The sequence below is a fragment of the Indicator indicator genome, chromosome 3, assembly GCF_027791375.1.
Source record: "Indicator indicator isolate 239-I01 chromosome 3, UM_Iind_1.1, whole genome shotgun sequence".
NCBI lineage: Eukaryota > Metazoa > Chordata > Aves > Piciformes > Indicatoridae > Indicator > Indicator indicator.
In genome coordinates, this window is record NC_072012.1 from 31,556,700 (window position 1) to 31,575,254 (window position 18,555).

Sequence of the window (18,555 nt, forward strand, 5' to 3'; positions counted from 1 at the left end):
TGGCATAAGTAGCACTGCTTTTCCAGCAGAAGAATAATGTTTGTTTGTTTGTTTTTACTTTTAACTTGTATACCATCCTGCCAAGGCTCTTTACTGGCTTATTTTGAAAATATTTTGGAATATCTGTATAGTTACTACTGGCATTTAAAAGACAAAAAGCTAAAAAATAAGGATACCTTCCTATATCTTTCTAGTTTGTTTTTGAAACCATTGCCCATAATTGCAGAGAAGAGGATGATGTCTTCTTACTGCAAAGTTGAAACTGGACTAGGAATCCATTTTCAACTGGAGAAGGAAAACTTTTCAGCATCATGGTGGTGGTGGTAGTTTTCCTTTCTTTTTCAGTTCTGTACCCTGTACTCATTGCTACTCATTTGCTAAGCAAAGAAGTTCTGGGCTTTGGGGTTTGGAGGGGAGTGGGATGGCTTGGGCTGGCAGGTAGCAATTGCTGCTGTAGAGGTAGAGGCCAGTGTGTCTGTAGGGCAGTCTGAGGGAAAGTTACTGTTCACTTTTATGTATTAATTGTTTGCTCGGTTAAACCCTTGCTGTAGAATATACTGATAGCAAGACAAAATAATTGATGGTGGTATAAAATAAATAAGAAATTGAAAGTTTCTGACCTGAGATGATATACTGAAAAGTAATCTTTAAAATAGTCTGGAGACTACTGTAGTGATGTGAATTAATGTTTTCAAAAACTTAAGTACTCTTAGAGAGCAAACTATGACTAAGAAGCGTGCAAGTTACCATTAAAGCTATTTGGACCTTGACATATAATTGGAATGCATAAAAATATTCTAATTTATAAAATTTATATGCTAAAATCTAGAGGGATTAAACTACATACCAAATGTTCATTAATCTTCCCATTGAAGCACTGCTGTCTGAAGTGTAGCCAGCTGGGTGATTATTAAATCTAAAGAAGGAATTAAGATTCAGAATTTTGATGCTTTTATGTGTATTATAACTTTTCTACCAACACCATGAATTTATCACCCCGATGAAGAAGAAAAAAAAATAAAAACTAATCAAGGAAAATGTATGGTTGTTTCTTGACACAGAAAGATTGCATTCTATAATGGTGGAGAGAAGGGAATGTATTTATGATAAAAGCTGACTTTTAAAGAAAGTTGTATCAGAATAAAAATATTTATAAGACTAAAGTTAACAGCTAAATCCTACACAGTAACAACTGTGTAAGCTCTGTACCACTTTCCAGAATAGAAATACATTGTAATGAGTGATGAGATGCTATTGCTGTTAGAGAAATGTCAAGATGAATAATAATGCATTTTAAGTGTAAAACTAAACCAAACAATTCCCCAAGCACTCCTATTTTCATGATGCATTGTCCCTGTCTGCATTTGCACTCCTGTTCATGTATTCCTCTTCAAACAGAAACACTGTGAAGTACAGATTGTCTTTGGGAGGGGGCAAGGAGGCAATTTCTCTAACACCAACTATGTTGTCATCACAAAGCAAGTACTATCTATCACATCAACTTGCACTTAAACTTGACTGTGCTGTTGAACTTTTCTGTTTGGGCAATTTAGAAACTTTAAGAAAGCATTTGCATCACTTGCCTTGAGATGCTTTGTAAAACAGTCTGGACAATGAATCTTTGTGATCTTCCCTGTCCTCATTGTGGAGGGAGAGGTTCTTCCAGGGAGTGCTTCAAAGCAGAGCCTGCATTAAGTGCTCTGAATTGTTTTCTGCATTAGTATGCCCTTAGCAAACACAGCGAAAGAGGTCTAAAATGGGTGAGTTGCACAGCTAAACACGGTTCTAGCAGTGTTCAGCCTTACCCTCCTCTGAATGGTTCCTTTCTCTTAGTGCATAAATACAGGTGAAGATCCAGTACTAAAACTCTTCATTTTTCTCTTTGCTGAGAGTTCAGACATTGATAAATTATGAACTTCTGGTTTGCATCTTTCCTTTATTTATTTGTCTCCAATCATACAGCTCTTAATGTCTACAGATGTTTTTATCTTTTCTTTTCCTGTTCAGCTGCTTCTTACTTCCATCATTGGAGTAATGATGGGATTATTTTTAAACAATCACAGCACATTATCCTAGTAGCTGCTGGTCATACAGGAGACAATAGGTGTAGGTGTCCTTTCTTCTTGGTTTTGGGATGGTAAGTAGGCAGATGTGGTTGTTTTCCTTAGACAGAAAGGGGTGCACTTTGTCAGGTGTGTTTTGCTTCTGTAAATCCTGGGGATCATAATAGGAGAATTATGCTCTGGTAGAAGATAAGACAACATCAATAAGCCTTGCAAGGCTTAAGAGGGTCTACTCTTGTCTTTGTTTTTAAGTGACTATTCAAGTTTTGCAGTATTCATGCTGTGTCAGTTCTTTTCCCTCCACCACAGAGTGAACTCAATGTTTTAACCCTTTTCTGCATGCAACAGTGCTCCTTCCACAAAAATATAAACCACCAAATCTAAGTAGTACAGGGAAAGGCAGTGGCAGGTTAATTGCTAGAATTGCCAGTTTGCTGACACATTTTAAAAGTTAATATTGTGTGAATGGTGTTTTATGTGGCCTCAGCCCAATTTGTGTTTCCTCATGTGCTTTTTGAGCACTCATCTGCACTGGCAAAATATATAAATCAGAAATGAAACAGTAGTCTTGATTAAGGAAAAAAAGGTTCTGAAACTGTTTTCATTTTAAATGAAAGTATTTAGAGTGGTCGTGAGGTGGAAACAATCTCAAGAAAGCTACTCTGACTATAGGCTGTGGGTGTTATTTTTAAAACTAGACAGACAGTAGTGTATTCCTTCAAACTAATCAAGAAAACACAGCTTAGCAAAAGGAGGCTTTGCAAATTACTTTTTTGCCAAGTAGATGGTGATGATTATAACCAAGGACAGTGAGCATGTTGCAGTCTTGCACCATGAAGGAAGAAGTTCCTTATGTGGTCAAGGAAAACCTCTGGTTTGTATCTTCATGCTGAAATTAGTCTGCTCTAATTGCCAAGACTTGGATAAACTGGGAAAATAGCATTAAAATGTGTTATTGGTAACTTGTCTGGCCTGATGACAAGATAGCCTCTGCATTCAACTTGCAAGAAAACAAATGTGTGCTTCAAAGCATAAGTCTTCTCCCTCCCCCTTTGGGGTTATGTGTTGTTCAGTATAAAACACTTTCCTTTGTGCTTATGGTCTGTATCGGTCAGTAGGTTGAAAAGGTAGACGTTGAAAATGTCTCATGTCTAGCATGGCATTTAGGTTTCTCTTGCTGTGGTGGTAATTAGCATCCTTCCTTGGGTAGGCTAACAGCTGGAGTAACATTTCTGTTTGGAACTACTGAACGTAATGATTTCTTCTAGATCCACTCTGTGCAGTCTGTTCTTTCTCCTGTGTCTGACAGTCTTGAGAAGCATCTCAAGAGATAATATGTCTTCTTTAGCAGGAGAGAACTGTTGGATAGAGAAGCCTAGGCCTGTACAGAAATGGCTTGGTCACAGATTCACAAATTGCATCGAGTTGGAAGGGACCTTCAAAGGTCATCTTATCCAACCCTGCTGCAGGGACACCTCCCACTAGATCAGGCTGCCCAGGGCCACAAGTCTGATCTTGAATGTCTCCAGGGATGGGGCCCCAAGCACATCCCTGGGCAAACTGTTTGAGTATCTCACCACTCGACACTGTAAAGAACTTCTTCCTTATGTCCAGCCTAAATTTACCCTGCTCCAGTTTAAAACCATTGCTCCTCATCCTGTTGCTACAAGCCCTTCTAAATAGTCCTTCCCAAGCCTTCCTGTAGGTCTTTTTCAGGTACTGAAATGTAGCTGTAAGGTCTCCCCAGTGCTTTCCCTTCTGCAGGATGAACAGCCCCAATTCTTTCAGCCTGTCTTCATGGGAGAGAGGTGCTCCAGCCTGCTAAACATCCTTGTAACCCTCCTCTGGATCTGCTATGGAGGTCCCATTAGCTGGACACAGTACTCCAGTGAGGTCTCACCAGAGCAGAGTGGCAGAATCACTCTCGATCTGTTAATTTGTGGATCCGTCTTCACAGATCTCAAATCACACAAACATTCATTGCTTGTGTGAGCAGAGTCACTTGTGAGGGAGGTTGGACCACTTTGAAGTTGAACAACCAGGTGATATTTGGAGACTAACTTCTCCAGAGTACTGGTACCACCTGAGGGCAAATACTACTGTGCACAAAGTCCCTCAACATGCTTCAGACATCTACTGAACTGTGGGGCTTAGTGGGAGACTGTACTTTTAAAGAGGAGCTAGCAGTGGCTGTATCAAGTAGAGCTATTGCTAAAATAATCCATAACTATGCTCATACAGTCAGCAGTATATAACTCGCTATGTCTCACCAGGGTACAAGAACTATTGTTACTGTTGCCATCCTTGAAAGGAGGATAAATATGCTTGTTCCAAAAGGGCATCTGGATAACTTTAATAAATGAATCCAGGAGAAAACATTGCTTCTGGGTGAAATAGTTCTGTGGGGGTTTTTATGGTAATTGTCACTATAGTTCTGTTTGCTCTTGTGCCCAAGGCACGAACATTTCAATACATGAGTCTCTGAAATGTATAGCCATCAGGAACAGAAATTTGGGAAGACCTTGGGCAATTGCTTGTGCTAATTTGAAAAAGGAGGCAAAGAAACAAATCACTTTGCACAGTGTTGTGTAGTATGCTTACAAGCATACAAGCCTGGAGAAGGAGCAGACATTTTAATTTGAAAGAGTTTGGGTGTTGGGTTTTTTTTTTACAGATACCTGGTTGCAAGGCTGTGTGGAATCTCTTATGTGCAGTTATAATATTGCCCAAAAGAGCTGAAGGAAACAAAGTGAACCTTCTAAATATTTTGACTTGTGAAACACTGCTCTTGATAAGAAGAAATCATAGTTTAATATACTCCAGAAGGGTAGTAGACATGATACTGGAAGAACAATAAATGAAGATTATACCTCTTCAGATGATGATGGCTTACCACTTTAAATTATATTTCCTTTTCTCATTTTAATGTAATGTGGTATTTTAAGGAAGTTTTGGGGGGGGGAACCCAAAACCAACAAACAAAAAGCTAACTTGCTCTTAACCAAAATTTAAAGTATGGGGTTTTTTTCATTTCAGCCTCCCCACCCTGAATTAGAGAAAACTGTAGTGTAGTAGATTTCCAGAAGAAACTTGTGATGAATAAAATAATGACAATAATACTTAAATAGATAAACAGGAGTTAATTAGTGGGCTCTCTTAAAATTTGAGTATCTTTTACTTTTACCTGAAGGTAAAGACTCTGTTCTGAAGACTTACAAAGAAATAAGTCCCTTTAACTCTGATAAATTCATTGAGGAAAAAGAAAGGGGAAAAAAAAAAAGAAAAAACAGTGCCTGGAGGATATTTCTATCGGGTGATAGGGAATGGATGAGGAAAGTGACCTGAAGCCAGTCTTAAAAATACCTTTTTTCTCTCTAAAAATGTAGAAAATAATTCTGATCTCAAAACACTGAGAAAATCTCCGTAACTCACTTTCCAGTCATGTTCAGCAGCCAATACTTACTGAAAGTAGTTATCAAAGTGCATTGGTAACTATTAGTCTCTACATAGAATATAAATGCTGATTGAATTCCTAATGCAGTAATTTTATTCAACTAGCATTGAAAGAACAAATATGTACTGTTAGATGTACAAAGCTACTTCATAAGCTGTTTATTTTTTACCCCAAATGATCTTGTTCTTGTAGTCAGATTACTTGATCACATTAAATCTAATATCAACATCAATTTAATAATTTTTGGAGTGTTTTTTTGTTTCTTTCAAGACTTATAATTGTAGAGAGAACATCATATCTGAAGCAATATTTTTTTCTGCAGCTCCAGGGTACAGCAAATAATGTTGGTTACAATGTATATTAACTCCTACTAGGCATAAGTCTTTGTTCCTAAAATATGTAGCTGTGGAAGCTGTTCTCCAAACTGTCAGAAGTTTTTTTTTCAGCTTCCTCAAACTACTCCTAATTCTCAATGTGATGCATTGTGCAATTTCAGAATACAGTGGAATTACTGAGGGCTGTGTGAGCTGATCCCAGAGAACATCACTCCTGAAAATGACTGTAATGGGGGTATATTTTTACTCCCATGGTGTATGAAGGACTTTAAGAAGTGTGTAAGAGCTGTTGACTACAGTGAGAGTTGATAATGAGATTTTGTGAGAGGCTTTGAGCACCTGCTGCAGTAGCAAAGATGCACTTAATATTACAGCAAAGATGCTACTTAATATTACATAGTAATTGTCCTGTGCTTTGTTTTGGATCAAGTAATGCTCCCAGCACAGCATGGTGATGCACATCACATAAAACTTTGTGCAAGAAACCCGATTCAATTCGGTTTAGCTCCTAGAAAGATAATTATTGTCTTTTGCATACATTTTAGATTTCAGTTTAGCCCTAAAAATCACTGGCCATTCTTAAAACTTTTTTATGTGCATCTTAAAATCAAGAGTTTTGGTAACTATAGGGGTCACCACAGGAGCTTGAGTGAAGAAAATACTGAAAAAGCACATCAGAAACCTGAAAAGTGTTCACAAACTTGAGTGTTCTTGGGCTTCTGTGAAAGTCCTTTCTTTCTCTTGATCGTGCTACAGTTTTGGTTTACATTCTGGAAAACAAGGATGTTCTATGCTTAATTCAGAATGGCATACAAGTAATCATAGCAATAGAAGTAGGAAGCTACCACAACTCCTGAGTGAACCATTATTAAACACAGCCCTCTCTGTGTTTAAGGGCTGCAGTGTTTTATTCTACCTAGTTACTCTGCTGGAACGTACAGGATACCAAGAGCTTGGATCCACTAACGACAGAATTGGACAGAAGTGAAAAAAACTATTAGGCAGCTTGAGCTATGTGTTGTAGAGAAAGATGATAAGGAAGCTGCTTCAGATGATGTCTAGTATGTGTCCAGAAGTTTACTGTCCCAGAGATGTACAATACATTTTGAGGGGCAGCCATCTTTTCCATGAGAGCTGCATTGAACCCTGGCTTTTAAGACACAGGATGTGTCTAGAGTGTAAATGTGATCTCCTCAAACCCAGACGAACAGCAGTGTCTGTCAAAAATGGAAAAACAAAATAAAAATCTCTAACTGCTGTTTTGGTGAATGAAGTTCCTAGTGCTACTTTGCTTAATGAAGACAATGTTAGCACAGTTGCACTACTAAAAGGTGTACAGGGGCTAGATGGATAAGGAGTTTCCTTTTTAGAGACTGAGAAATCATTCTTGTAGTCCTTCTGCCCTACTTAGCACCATTTTGTGTATATGCCCATGCATTGCATTGATACATATAATTTTATATATATATATAATTTTATATATATATATATATATGCCTACTTACAGTCCCTGAAACTAAAATTTTTATGTTTAAAACCAATTTCCACTGTAACTTATTACCTACAAACCCAAAGATTTTTATTTAATAGCACTGGATATACCACAGATATGAGTGATATTCTGCAAGACACAAGAGTTTTTCAATTAAAAAGATAGGGAGATTCCTTTCTGTGTTTTCCTTTGGAAGAGAATGTTAGTATGAAAGTAGATTCTGGTTAAAAATCATAATCTGTATATTTTTTCCTTTTGATGTAAGGTTTTGTTTCCTTGGTTTTGCATCCTTTGTTTAAAAGTGGGAGGTCTTAGATCATAAATTTTGTCTTTTTCAAACCCTTTTGTGAAATTTTCTGTTAGAGAATGAAAGAACTTGTAAAATAATTTTGGTCAGTGCAAGCTTAGTGTGGTGCTAATCAATGCTCTTCCTAGAGCTGAGTCAGGTTCTACATGATACATGAGCAGGTAACTGAAAGGTCATGTTTTACTGCCATGTGTAGCAGAATTACAGAATGTTTTTGTTGTGTTTCTGTTGTTGTTGTTGTTAATACTACTGCTTATACAAGCTAGTAGAAACATTACAGATGTTTGCAACTATTGTATTGGCTTTTTTGTTCCCATCTGGCTAGAAAGCTGACGTTAACTGAGAACTCCACCAGTCCGTCTTTCAAATGAAAGAAAACACATATGAAAGTTTATAATGCACAGCCTAATGGACCTCATATTTAATCTGTTTACAAGGAAAAGGCAAAGCTTATCTGCAATTGAGTTTATGCAAACTCTTTTGCATACTGATTATCTTTTTTTCTAAGCTTTGCTTACAGAAGAGAATAAGAGTATCATGTTTGTTGCCTACGTATATTATTAGCTAAATTTGGTATGATGTTCAACAAATAGAAATGTTATTCAAGGGGTATGTGCTAGAAGATGTAAAGGCAGTTCTTTGTTTAATATTTCCAATATTTTTTCAAGTTGTAGGCACTGATTAATGATGAATTTTCATCTTCAAACAGAAATATACTTTTAATGTAACTGTCTAGTGTGAAAGACTATTTTGAATTAAGCTTTTTACTAGTATTGACAACATATGAAATTACATATGGTTAATGGTTGGGAAAAAGTGAATTTAAACCATGCTTCAGTAGGTAGATGCAAATGATAATTGAGGATCTTTTTTTAACTTTTTTTTTCCAATTCCCTGGTTCTCTTTAAATGGTTATGATAGGAGGAGAACTGTATTCATCAAAAATCATAGGTGTGGCTCAGTCCAAGAGTATTTAGAAGGACTCTAATGTGAATTGGAAAAGTTCCTCAAAATGGCTATATTGGACCCATCAAAATGTGTTTTTTAACTACCTGGTTTTGCCTGAATGCATTGTGTTAATAGAATGTTTCCTTTTGGTGTTTGATAGTTTGTTAGCAATAGGTAACATGAAGAGTTGATGCTGACTGAGATTCAGGGACCCAATAATGATACTATGAGTTCAAATACTGCCAGACAAAGAGCATTGCTCCAGACTTACCTTGAGAAAGTCCAAATAACTTTGGTAGAAACAGGAAATGCTTAATTAAAAAGTTTGGTTCTTGTCAAATGACTTGTAAATAATAAAAGGATTTCCAAACAATCGTGGTAGATCTGCCAGATCTAGTTCTGTAGAAGTAGATTTCTTTGTCCCCCCAGTAAATTTTCCTGATCTTTTATATTTTACATTAAACCTTTAAAGGTAGATATTAGCCTAAATATTTTCCCTAACTGTCGATTGGGCTGCACATACCATCCATGTTGAAGAAAAAATGGTGGACCAAGTTAAGACTACTACAAAAGCTTATATATATCTTTGTAAAAATGAAGGCTGCCAAGAAATGCCACCAGTCCTCTAAAGCACATATCCTCAAATTCTAGACTCACAGGTATGCAGCCACATAAGCAAAATTTCTGCAACAGTGGTGGAAACAACTCCACTGGCATGAGACTGATGCCTATCATTCTCCACGTAGTAGCACTTTCCATAAACTTCTATTTAGATATTTTTTTTTAACAAAAGCAGTCATAAAATGGCTCGGAAGAGCTTTTAAACTCAAGAAATACAATTGAAGTAAAGGATTTTGTACTTGACATGAAGTCTACCACGTCTCTTTCAGGAATAGGAATGACAAGACATTTAATAGCTTTAAAATGCATCTCACTGTGTCAAGTTTGAGGCATATATGCTACACTATGAACTGCATTTACATTCCCTTACAGCTTTCTGTTGAAAATGAATATAGACTCTTTCTGTTCAAATGTTCTATTACTTTTTAAATATCCCAAATACAAGTACTTCACTTCAAAGATGATGTTACTATTTTTTTTTCTCCCCTCAAAAGAAAGTTGGTAAATTGCTGCTTAGGAAGTAGTATAGTAAGAGCTTTAGTACCAGTGGATTCCTTTTCAGAACTAACCTTGTACTTACTTTCTGTAGTCCATTACACAGCTTGATTTTGCATTTTGAGTAATTTTCTAGTGATACTCACCATATCTTTTGGTAAAGTATTTAATAGTACATGTTGTTGTTGTTGTGATTATTAACTTAAATTAAAATACAGCGTTTGACCAGAAACATTTTAAGGGAACATTTTAAGGTCAGGGATATATGTAAAGTTGTATTTACATATACCTGTTGTTTTGGCCAGTGTGAACATGCCATCATTTTGTCAGTGTTGCAGGCAACAAGTGTTACTATATTACTCTCCTTCCACTCGTAAGTGTTGAAAAAATGGAACAGATTCTTCCTGCAGTCTCCTAGAAAATGGACTTCAAAATTAGATGCAAATTTTGAATTAGTCTGTTTCATAAGTCAAGGGAAGCGCTAGCAGCTTTTCAGCCTTGGCATTCTGGATTAATGGGTTTGAATAATATGATTGAAAGAAGGAAAAGAAAGATGGATGATATTCTGATGATCTTACAGTGTGTATTTTGCAGATTTTTAATTTTTATTAGCTTGATCCAGTTATATACATTACATACAATATATACACCCAGTACATGGGATTGTGTGATCTTGGATAAACATGAGATTTTGGGGGAAGAGCCTATAAATATCCTTGATTTAACTTTCTCTTCTGCGTCTGCCTTCTCTCATTGGATATAGAAATTAATGAGATGGAGTCTTTAATGTTGTTTATGAACAGTCCAAAGTAGCTGAAGTTAGTTTGAAGTCATTTTCTTTAAAATATTTTTTCTTCTATTTGCTTTCCAGTGAAGCCTATGGAGAAATTAATCAATTGTAACTGCAGATTGTTAAAACAAGGAAAGGCTTAATATCCTTTTACCAGTTTGTGTTGATAAGTTTTATTGCTGAGTGGAATTTATAACTATTGCTTGTTTTGAAATGAAATTAGATTCAATATTTATGTAGCATTGTGAGGAAATTAATATCAGCATTAATTGACAGTAACTATGCCAGGTCCCATTATGGATAAGAATTTAACCTTAGATATTTATATTTCAAAAAAAGGAAGTCCATTGTGACACAGTTAGAGCATTAAATATGATTAAAAATAGTGATGGGGTTTTTTAATAATCTATTTGGACAAGTACTTTTAGGCTTAATCTGCAGCCTCTGTACAATATCAATTAGGATATCAATTGAAGGATGTATTTTGTAAGTAAGTGCATTTTAAAATGCTTCAGTGAAACATGCATCTGCAAGAACTGGAGCTTTTAGAATATGTTTTTCTTGATCTGTTTCTAAATTTGTTTTCCTCTTTGGTCAGCTTTTTAGCTCCTCTCCTACTCCTTTGTATTTTGTTTCTCAAATGAAGGTATGGTAATATTTTAGGTTGATTGTTAGATGCAGGGTCATCCAACATGTGATAGCATAAGAGGCCAGAGCGCTACTTTTCTGTCATCTCCGTACATTTTGTTTTCATTGCTCTTGGTGACTAAAATGCATAGTTAGCACATCTTCCACTTTGTAGCATATGATTGAAAAGAGCAAGCCATTAGGATTGCAGTCAGAAAGCTGATGGATAGGAAATTTGTTTAGACGACGTGTTGTCACATCTGTTCATTGCATTCAACTTGTGCTTGGAGTGTTAGTGTAGCACCCAAGCAGTGCCCCATCAGCCAAGCCTTGCAAGGTGGGGGGCCACAATTCCTGTCCCTCTGCCACAGGAAGCCAGCTGGTTCTTCCTGAATTAGCCATTCAAAAGCATGATGCAGTTTATTCCTTGTCCAAGGCAGCCATCATTTGTTTACACAGTTTACACAGTTAAGCTGATCATGCTACAGTGGTCATCTTCTTGTTAGTTGCATTTTGCAGAGGAACAGTTTCATGAGACTTACTACTCAAAATAGGCTTGCCACATAGTGGCTGGAATGATCAACCTTGCCAAGGCCTGTGTTAGACAGCATATATGCGTCTATCCCTGGACACTGAAAAATTCTTACAGAATGCTGATTTAATTAGTTTGTTGTTGCATTTTGCCTTGTCATATCTTAGAGTACATGTACTTGGGTAGGATTTTTTAATACTGTTTTTTTTGCTTTGGGTTTTTCACAGAGAAATCACATACTGTGTTTTCAATATTGTGTCTACAGTGTAGAACCAGTTCTGTATCTCTGCATCATTCTTTGTAGTATGGATTGTAGTATTTCTCTTGTTTGCTCTTTTCCTGGGTTTCTGTCTCGCATGAGATTCTTGGCTGGCTTAAAGATTGTATTTTAACTCATACATGTGAGTTTTAAAACAGTTTAGCTTATTCATTAGTTACTTGAAATTGACTTAAGACTTTTGTCATTTCTATGGAGCAAAGGTTAATTAAATCTTGTAGGTAAGTTTTAAATTAGCTGCTGTTAATTCAAACTTAATTCTAGCTTAGCTATTGTAAGTTTATACCTGAATAGCCTTAAAAATACTTACTTTAGATACTTATTTGATGCAGAATCTTACTTGTTTCAAGATGGTAACTTGTTTTTTTAGGAAAAATGTAGCAAACATGGCCTGTGTAACTCTTCCTTATAAAGCCATTTTACATAGAGGTTGAATGTTAGCTTCTAATTGCTTTGTAAGGGATTGGTTTGTGTTTACATCCATGCCTAAATTTTTCTGGGTTTTTTTCTTTTTGCTTTGATTTGTTTTGTTTTTTCTTTTTTTCTGATTTTTTTTCTTCTTTTATTTTAAAAGGTATTTCTCAAGAGTGACCGAGTTGCAAGAATGGTCCACAGCGGAGGATGTTCTGCAAATGACTTCAGAGATGTTTTTAAGAAAAACATAGAAAAGAGAGTCCGAAGCTTGCCAGAAATTGATGGATTGAGCAAAGAGACTGTGTTAAGTTCTTGGCTAGCCAAATATGATGCCATATACAGGGGAGAAGAGGACTTTTGCAAACAGCCGAATAGAATGGCCTTAAGTGCTGTATCGGAGCTGATTCTGAGCAAGGAACAGCTTTATGAAATGTTTCAGCAGATCCTAGGGATCAAAAAATTGGAACACCAGTTGATTTATAATGCCTGCCAAGTAAGTATTGGTGTCACTCGGTTCTGTTGTGTCCAAAATATCTCCCCCCTTGCCAACAGGTCGATTGCTTCCTCTCTGTGTGTAGAAGCCTCAATTTTAAGTACATCGCCACAGTGCAAGGAGATGAAAACCCTCAGAAAGGAATCTTTGAATCATTTGGTTGCTGGAGAATTCTTGGAAAAAGGGTATGCCAGAGTGTATGGTACTTACTCTACAGAGATTTCCTGAGACCTTTTATGGTATCACAGCTCCAGTGGTTTGAGTGATTCTACAGAATGTTATATGGCCTATACACCTGCACACCCTTGTATAAATCATGTGTATGTACATATGTTTGTGTGTATGTCTGTACATCTTTAAAAGACATTTGCTGCTGTAAATAGATAGGTCACAGGTGAATGAATTCAGGATGCTCTTGGCCACCCAGTGTCTAGAAGATCTGTGTGTTAAAACTCATCGTGCTTCATTTCAAATACCACCTACAAAGCTAATTTGCACATTTTTCATTGTTTTGTTTGATAAAAGTGGTGTTCCCTGTAAATTACTAATGTCAGGACAAACAGTCCATTCAGCAATCATGTTTGAATTTATATGCGTAAGCTATTGCTCATCTGTAGCGTTAATGGTACGTAAAAATATTTTATCTGGACGATCTTCATAGTGATACAACTATAAATTAACAATTAGGGAGGAAAAACCTGGAAAACATGTGTTTTTTTGGAAAGTCTCACAACTGACCAGAGTGGATGTGGCATTTAAACTGAGCTCACGTGGCTCTTTACACTGTCTGTAAATTAATACACCAGACTACAGCTACTCTGTTTTCATATATTATGCTGACGGTTGGCTTGTAGTTATGGGCCATCTTATAAGGGGAACAAATGAGGAATCTTGGGCATTGTTACCTGTTTCATTTATGGATTAGTGTGGCATGAAATTGTGTAACTGTTCTCTGAAACATCTGTGGAGTTCAGTGCTTCTCAGGGTTGTAAAACCAACTTTCATAATGAGGATCTGCATTATAATGCATCAAATTACTTCCCATTTTCACTGTGAGCTGTTTACCAGCAGGGTGGAAAGTGAATTCTAAATGTACATCACAAAGCTAACCTCTGGACTATGGAGGCTAGTAATGAGATGAAGAAACACTGAAATCTTGGGGAATAATCCTATGTATTTGGGGATATTTTTACAATAGAATGTAGAGATATGAGATAATTGGTTTAGAAAAGACCTCAGAGGTCATTCAATCCAGCTTCCTATGAGGACAAACCAGGTTACTGAGGCCATTAGCCTGGGTTTTAAAGGATGGAGGTAGACCACACAAACTCTGGGCATGAAAAAATTAATATTTTTTCCTCAAAGATAGATAATTTGTTACTTAGAGTAGCAATTCGCTGTAGATTCCTCCCTTCTCTGGTGTCTGATGAATGCTAAATCTTCACAGAATGCGAGATTGGAAGGGAGCCCAAGCATCATCTGGTCCAACTTTTCTAGGTGATAGTGTAGTTTAAACTAAATGGCCCAGCACCCTGTCAAGGTGAGTCTTAAAACTGACCTGTGTAGGGGAATCCACTGCTTCTCTTGGGAAATTATTCCAATGTCCAACTGTACTCGTAGGAAAAATTCTCTTCTGGAGTCCAGTCAGAATCTCCCCAGGAATAACTTGTACCCATTATCCTTTGTCTTTTTCATGTGACTCCTTGTAAACTAGGGAATTTCTATCCTCCTGTTAGCCACCCTTTATGTACTAGTATGTGGTAATAAGGTATCCCCTAAGCCTTCTCTTCTCAAGGCTGAACCAGCCTAGTTCTCTCAGCCTTTCCTCATTCAGCAGGTCTTCCAGCCCTGCTGGACACTTCCTGCCCTTCCCTAGACAGTTTCCAGCCTGTCTGCATCTTTTTTGTATGCCAGAGACCAAAACTGTATGCAGTACTCCAGGTGTGATCTGACCAGCACTGAGTAGAGTGGGACAATGACTCTTTATCTCTGCTGCTATTGCCTTTGTTGACACAACCCAGCATCCTGTTGGCTCTCTTTGCAACTGCAGCACTCATGATGAGCTTCTTAGGCACCAAGACCCCCAGGTTCCTTTCCACAAGGCAGCTCTCCAGCCACATGGATCCCAGTCGAAGCAGCGCTCCTGGGTTACGTATTCCCAGGTGCAAGAACCTACATTTGTCCCTGTTGAACTTTATAAGGTTCTTGCTAACCTGCTCATTTAGCCTGTCCAGGTCTTCCTGGAGGGAGGGTCTCCCTTCTGGATTGTCAGCCACTTTCTCACCCACCATGCTGGCCACCTATTGAGGCCATAACATGTCAGTTTCTCTAGGAGAAGGTTATGAGTGACTTTGTCAAAAGCCTTGGAGAAGTCCAGATACACCATGTCAACTGCTCACTCTGCAGTTCCTCCTTGGAACACTTCTTGTAGATGATGGTGAAATTAACTTTCTTCCAGTCTTCAGGGACATCTCCTGATCTTCATGACATCTCACAGATTATGGAGAGCAGCCTCGCAACATCAGCCAGCTCTCTTAGCACCCCTGGGTGAATGGCATCCAGGCCCATCAATCTGTACAGATCAAGATCCTGTAATAATTGACACACTGACTCTTCCTTCACTGAAAGTGGTTCTGTATCTGCATCAGCCTGCATTTTTGTTCCCATGTCCTGGGACCCAGCAACATTGGTAAAGACAAAGGTAAAGAAGCTTCGGAGGACTTCTGCCTTTTCCGTGTTGTTGGTGCTGAGTTCACCTCTCCTGTTTAGCAGTGGGCCTATAGTCTCTCTGTTTCTGTTTGTTGTTAATGTATCCGAACAACCCTTTCTTGAAGTTCTTGATATCTTATTCCAGTTCCAGTTCAAGCTGAGATTTTGCTTTCCTAACTGCATCTCTACATGCCCTGGTAATGCCCTTACAACATCAATAGGTAATGTTCCACTTTTATATCTCTGGTACATTTCTCTTTTGGTTCTGAGCAGACCCAGAAGCTCAGAGTTAAGCTAAGGGGGTCTCTTGTTCTGCGTACTTCCCATGCCTTTAGAGGGGATGAACTGAACTGATTTTGTGTGTCTAGGAGAGTGTTCTTGAAAAACTCCCATCACTCCCTAGCTCTTTTGTCTTCCATGGAAGCTTCCCACGGGATCCCTTTCAGCTCACCCCTGAGCATGCTGAAGTTTGCTTTTCTAAGATCTAAACCCTTTGTTTTGGAACTAACCTTTAGTGTGCTCAGCAGTACCTCAAATTCCACAATATTGTGATCACTGCAGCCACAGCTGTCAATAACCAAGATATTACAAACTGGATTTTCTTGGTGAGTGAGCAGCAAGTCCAGCAGTCCCTCATTCCTAGTTGGCACATCTAACTTCTGTATGAGGAAGGAGTCCTCTATCCTTTCCAGAAACTTGATGGATGACAAGTAAACTGCTGTGTTTTCTTCCAGCAAATGTCTGGTTAGTTAAAGTTTCCCATAAGAACCAGGTTTTGTTGACCTGAGGCTTGCATATGTGACTCAAGAATTGCCATCTCAGTTGTATCATCTTGGTTTGGGGGTCAGTAACAGACACTTACTGTAAGGTCTCCATTGGAGACAACCCCTCTTACTTTGGCCTAGAGGCATTCAATAGGGCTTCCTCAGTTACCACTGTTGACTTCAATACTTTGAAGATTCTCTTTATTACAGAGTATGATTCACCACCTCTTCTACTCTGCCTGTCTTTATGAAGTAGCCTGTAGTCATCTATCATGATCCTCCAGTTGTGTGAGTTATCGCACCACAATTCAGTTATTCCTATGATATCATAACTTCCTGACTGGGCACAGAGCTCCAGTTCCTCTAGTTTGCTTCCCAGACTTCAGGCATTAGTATACACACACTTCAGGTGGTTGTTTTTTTGTTCCTCGTTTAGGGAGACAGCTGAGGCACATTTTACACTACTCTGGTTTACTAAATATGCCACTGTGAATGTTCAAAATCTGCTGTTAATCTGCATTGTGCTAGAGGAACACAAACAATTGTCACTGAAGAACTTAAAAAAATTGAACAAAAAGTTGTTCCCTTATTCTCAAAGTGGTTCTGATTATGCATCCCACTAGGTTCTTGTATCTGTATACGTGAAGGCTTCTGTGTCTTCGTTCTTAATTACAAGAATGTTGATGGAACAAAACAGTTTTCTGTCTGTTCTTGGTCTATAACCTATAGAGAGACTGAAACATTGCAGTGACTCATTTTTGTCTTCTACCATGGTAGAATTTTGAGCATGGGATAATTTTGTTTTCTAGTTTTCAGAATGCAAATTTAAAAGGAAATAATGTTGTGCTGGGTAGGAAGGGAGAAAGACTGACCGATCATCCTGATGTGTGAAAAGATGACTCAGTAGGATAAGGAGAAGACTTTTCCTCTTGGTCTTCCTGGTTTTGAGCATGAAAGGTTGCAAGATCTCCTGTACAGGTTTCCAAAGTACACAATGTTTACCCTGTCATACAAGGCGAGTATTGGAGGACAGGAGGAAAGGGAGACTTAGTTCTTTGAGAGCAGATATAGGAGCATCTACATGTTTCAAGCTGAGAAGAATGAAGAGGGAAAGGCTTTGAGCTTATACCCTTCTTGTTTGGGGTTCTAGCTTTCAAAGCAAATATGAAATTATTTTGATAAAACAAAAAGTTCCGTTATGTACTCCAGGAGAATTGTTATGAACCATGCATTTCATATCCTGTTCCTGTGTCCAGTCAAGCACCTAATACACCTAAGGTATGAGGAGAAGTCTGTTGTAAGTAAAAGGGTGACAATTATACCCTCCCCAGGAGGCATAATGCAGACAGCAACCGGGTTCTGATAATGTAGTGCTTTTTTTCCACTGGTGCAATCCCTTATTTCTCATTATAGTTTTAATAAATATTTTTGTTTAGTCTTTATCTTATTCCTTTCTATTGATAGTGTATTGATAGTCAGCACCATAAATTTTCATTCTGCCCTAGAAGCCTCTATCAGTATTTGTATGAAAATGCTCACTTTCATTTCCCTTTGCCACTGCTGTTTAGAATACTTAGACTTGCAGATAACGATAATCAATAGTGTCTGGGAGCAGTGAGATAAGTGAAAGCCCAAACAGATGTTAAAATTGTATTTTTTGATAGAGGTTTAAATGAGTTGGCTTCTAGCCTGTGCTTCTAGCATGTATTCTATGTATTTTGCAGCTCTGAGAAACAGCTGCCCTTAACAGCAAATCTGTACAGTTATAATTTGTGCAGAAAACTCTCTCTTTTTTCCCCACTTTATTTTTTGTTCCTTCCAGCCCTTTGGAAATAGGAAGCAGAAAAACGTCTTGTAATGTCGATAAGAGTAAATTATCCTGCACCTACAGGGCTGCTAAGCAGACAAGGATGTTATTTGTAACAGTAGGAGGTATTGTCTGTCAGCCACCTCCTTGTGACTTTCTCTGCATTTAGAAACTTTTTAATGGTTTTCAGCAGCTTTTGCTCCCCAGACTGTTCTAAATGTCACATTCTCTTCAACCCTTAAACCTTTGGTATCTTGCAACAGCTCATCAGATAATTCTGCTAGGGTGTAGGTTACTGGAGGTCCATGTAGGTTGCCAGTCTCTGTCCTTTGTGTGATAACAGTGAGAAACTGTGTTTGTTCAGTCATCATGAAGCAAATAGTAATAGAGCAGCTCTCTGACACTGTCAAACACAGTTCACATAGCT

General features: G+C 37.9%; 1 protein-coding gene across 13 annotated transcripts in view; it reads left to right on the forward strand.

The window, feature by feature from the left end:
* CADPS2 (calcium dependent secretion activator 2) overlaps positions 1-18,555 on the forward strand; it is a 275,871-nt gene that overhangs the window by 77,793 nt on the left and 179,523 nt on the right. For all 13 annotated transcript variants that reach the window (XM_054399799.1, XM_054399797.1, XM_054399808.1 and 10 more), the window contains exon 3: positions 12,516-12,848. In XM_054399799.1, the coding sequence (XP_054255774.1) occupies positions 12,516-12,848 (333 nt within the window). The remainder of the gene's footprint in view (positions 1-12,515; positions 12,849-18,555) is intronic.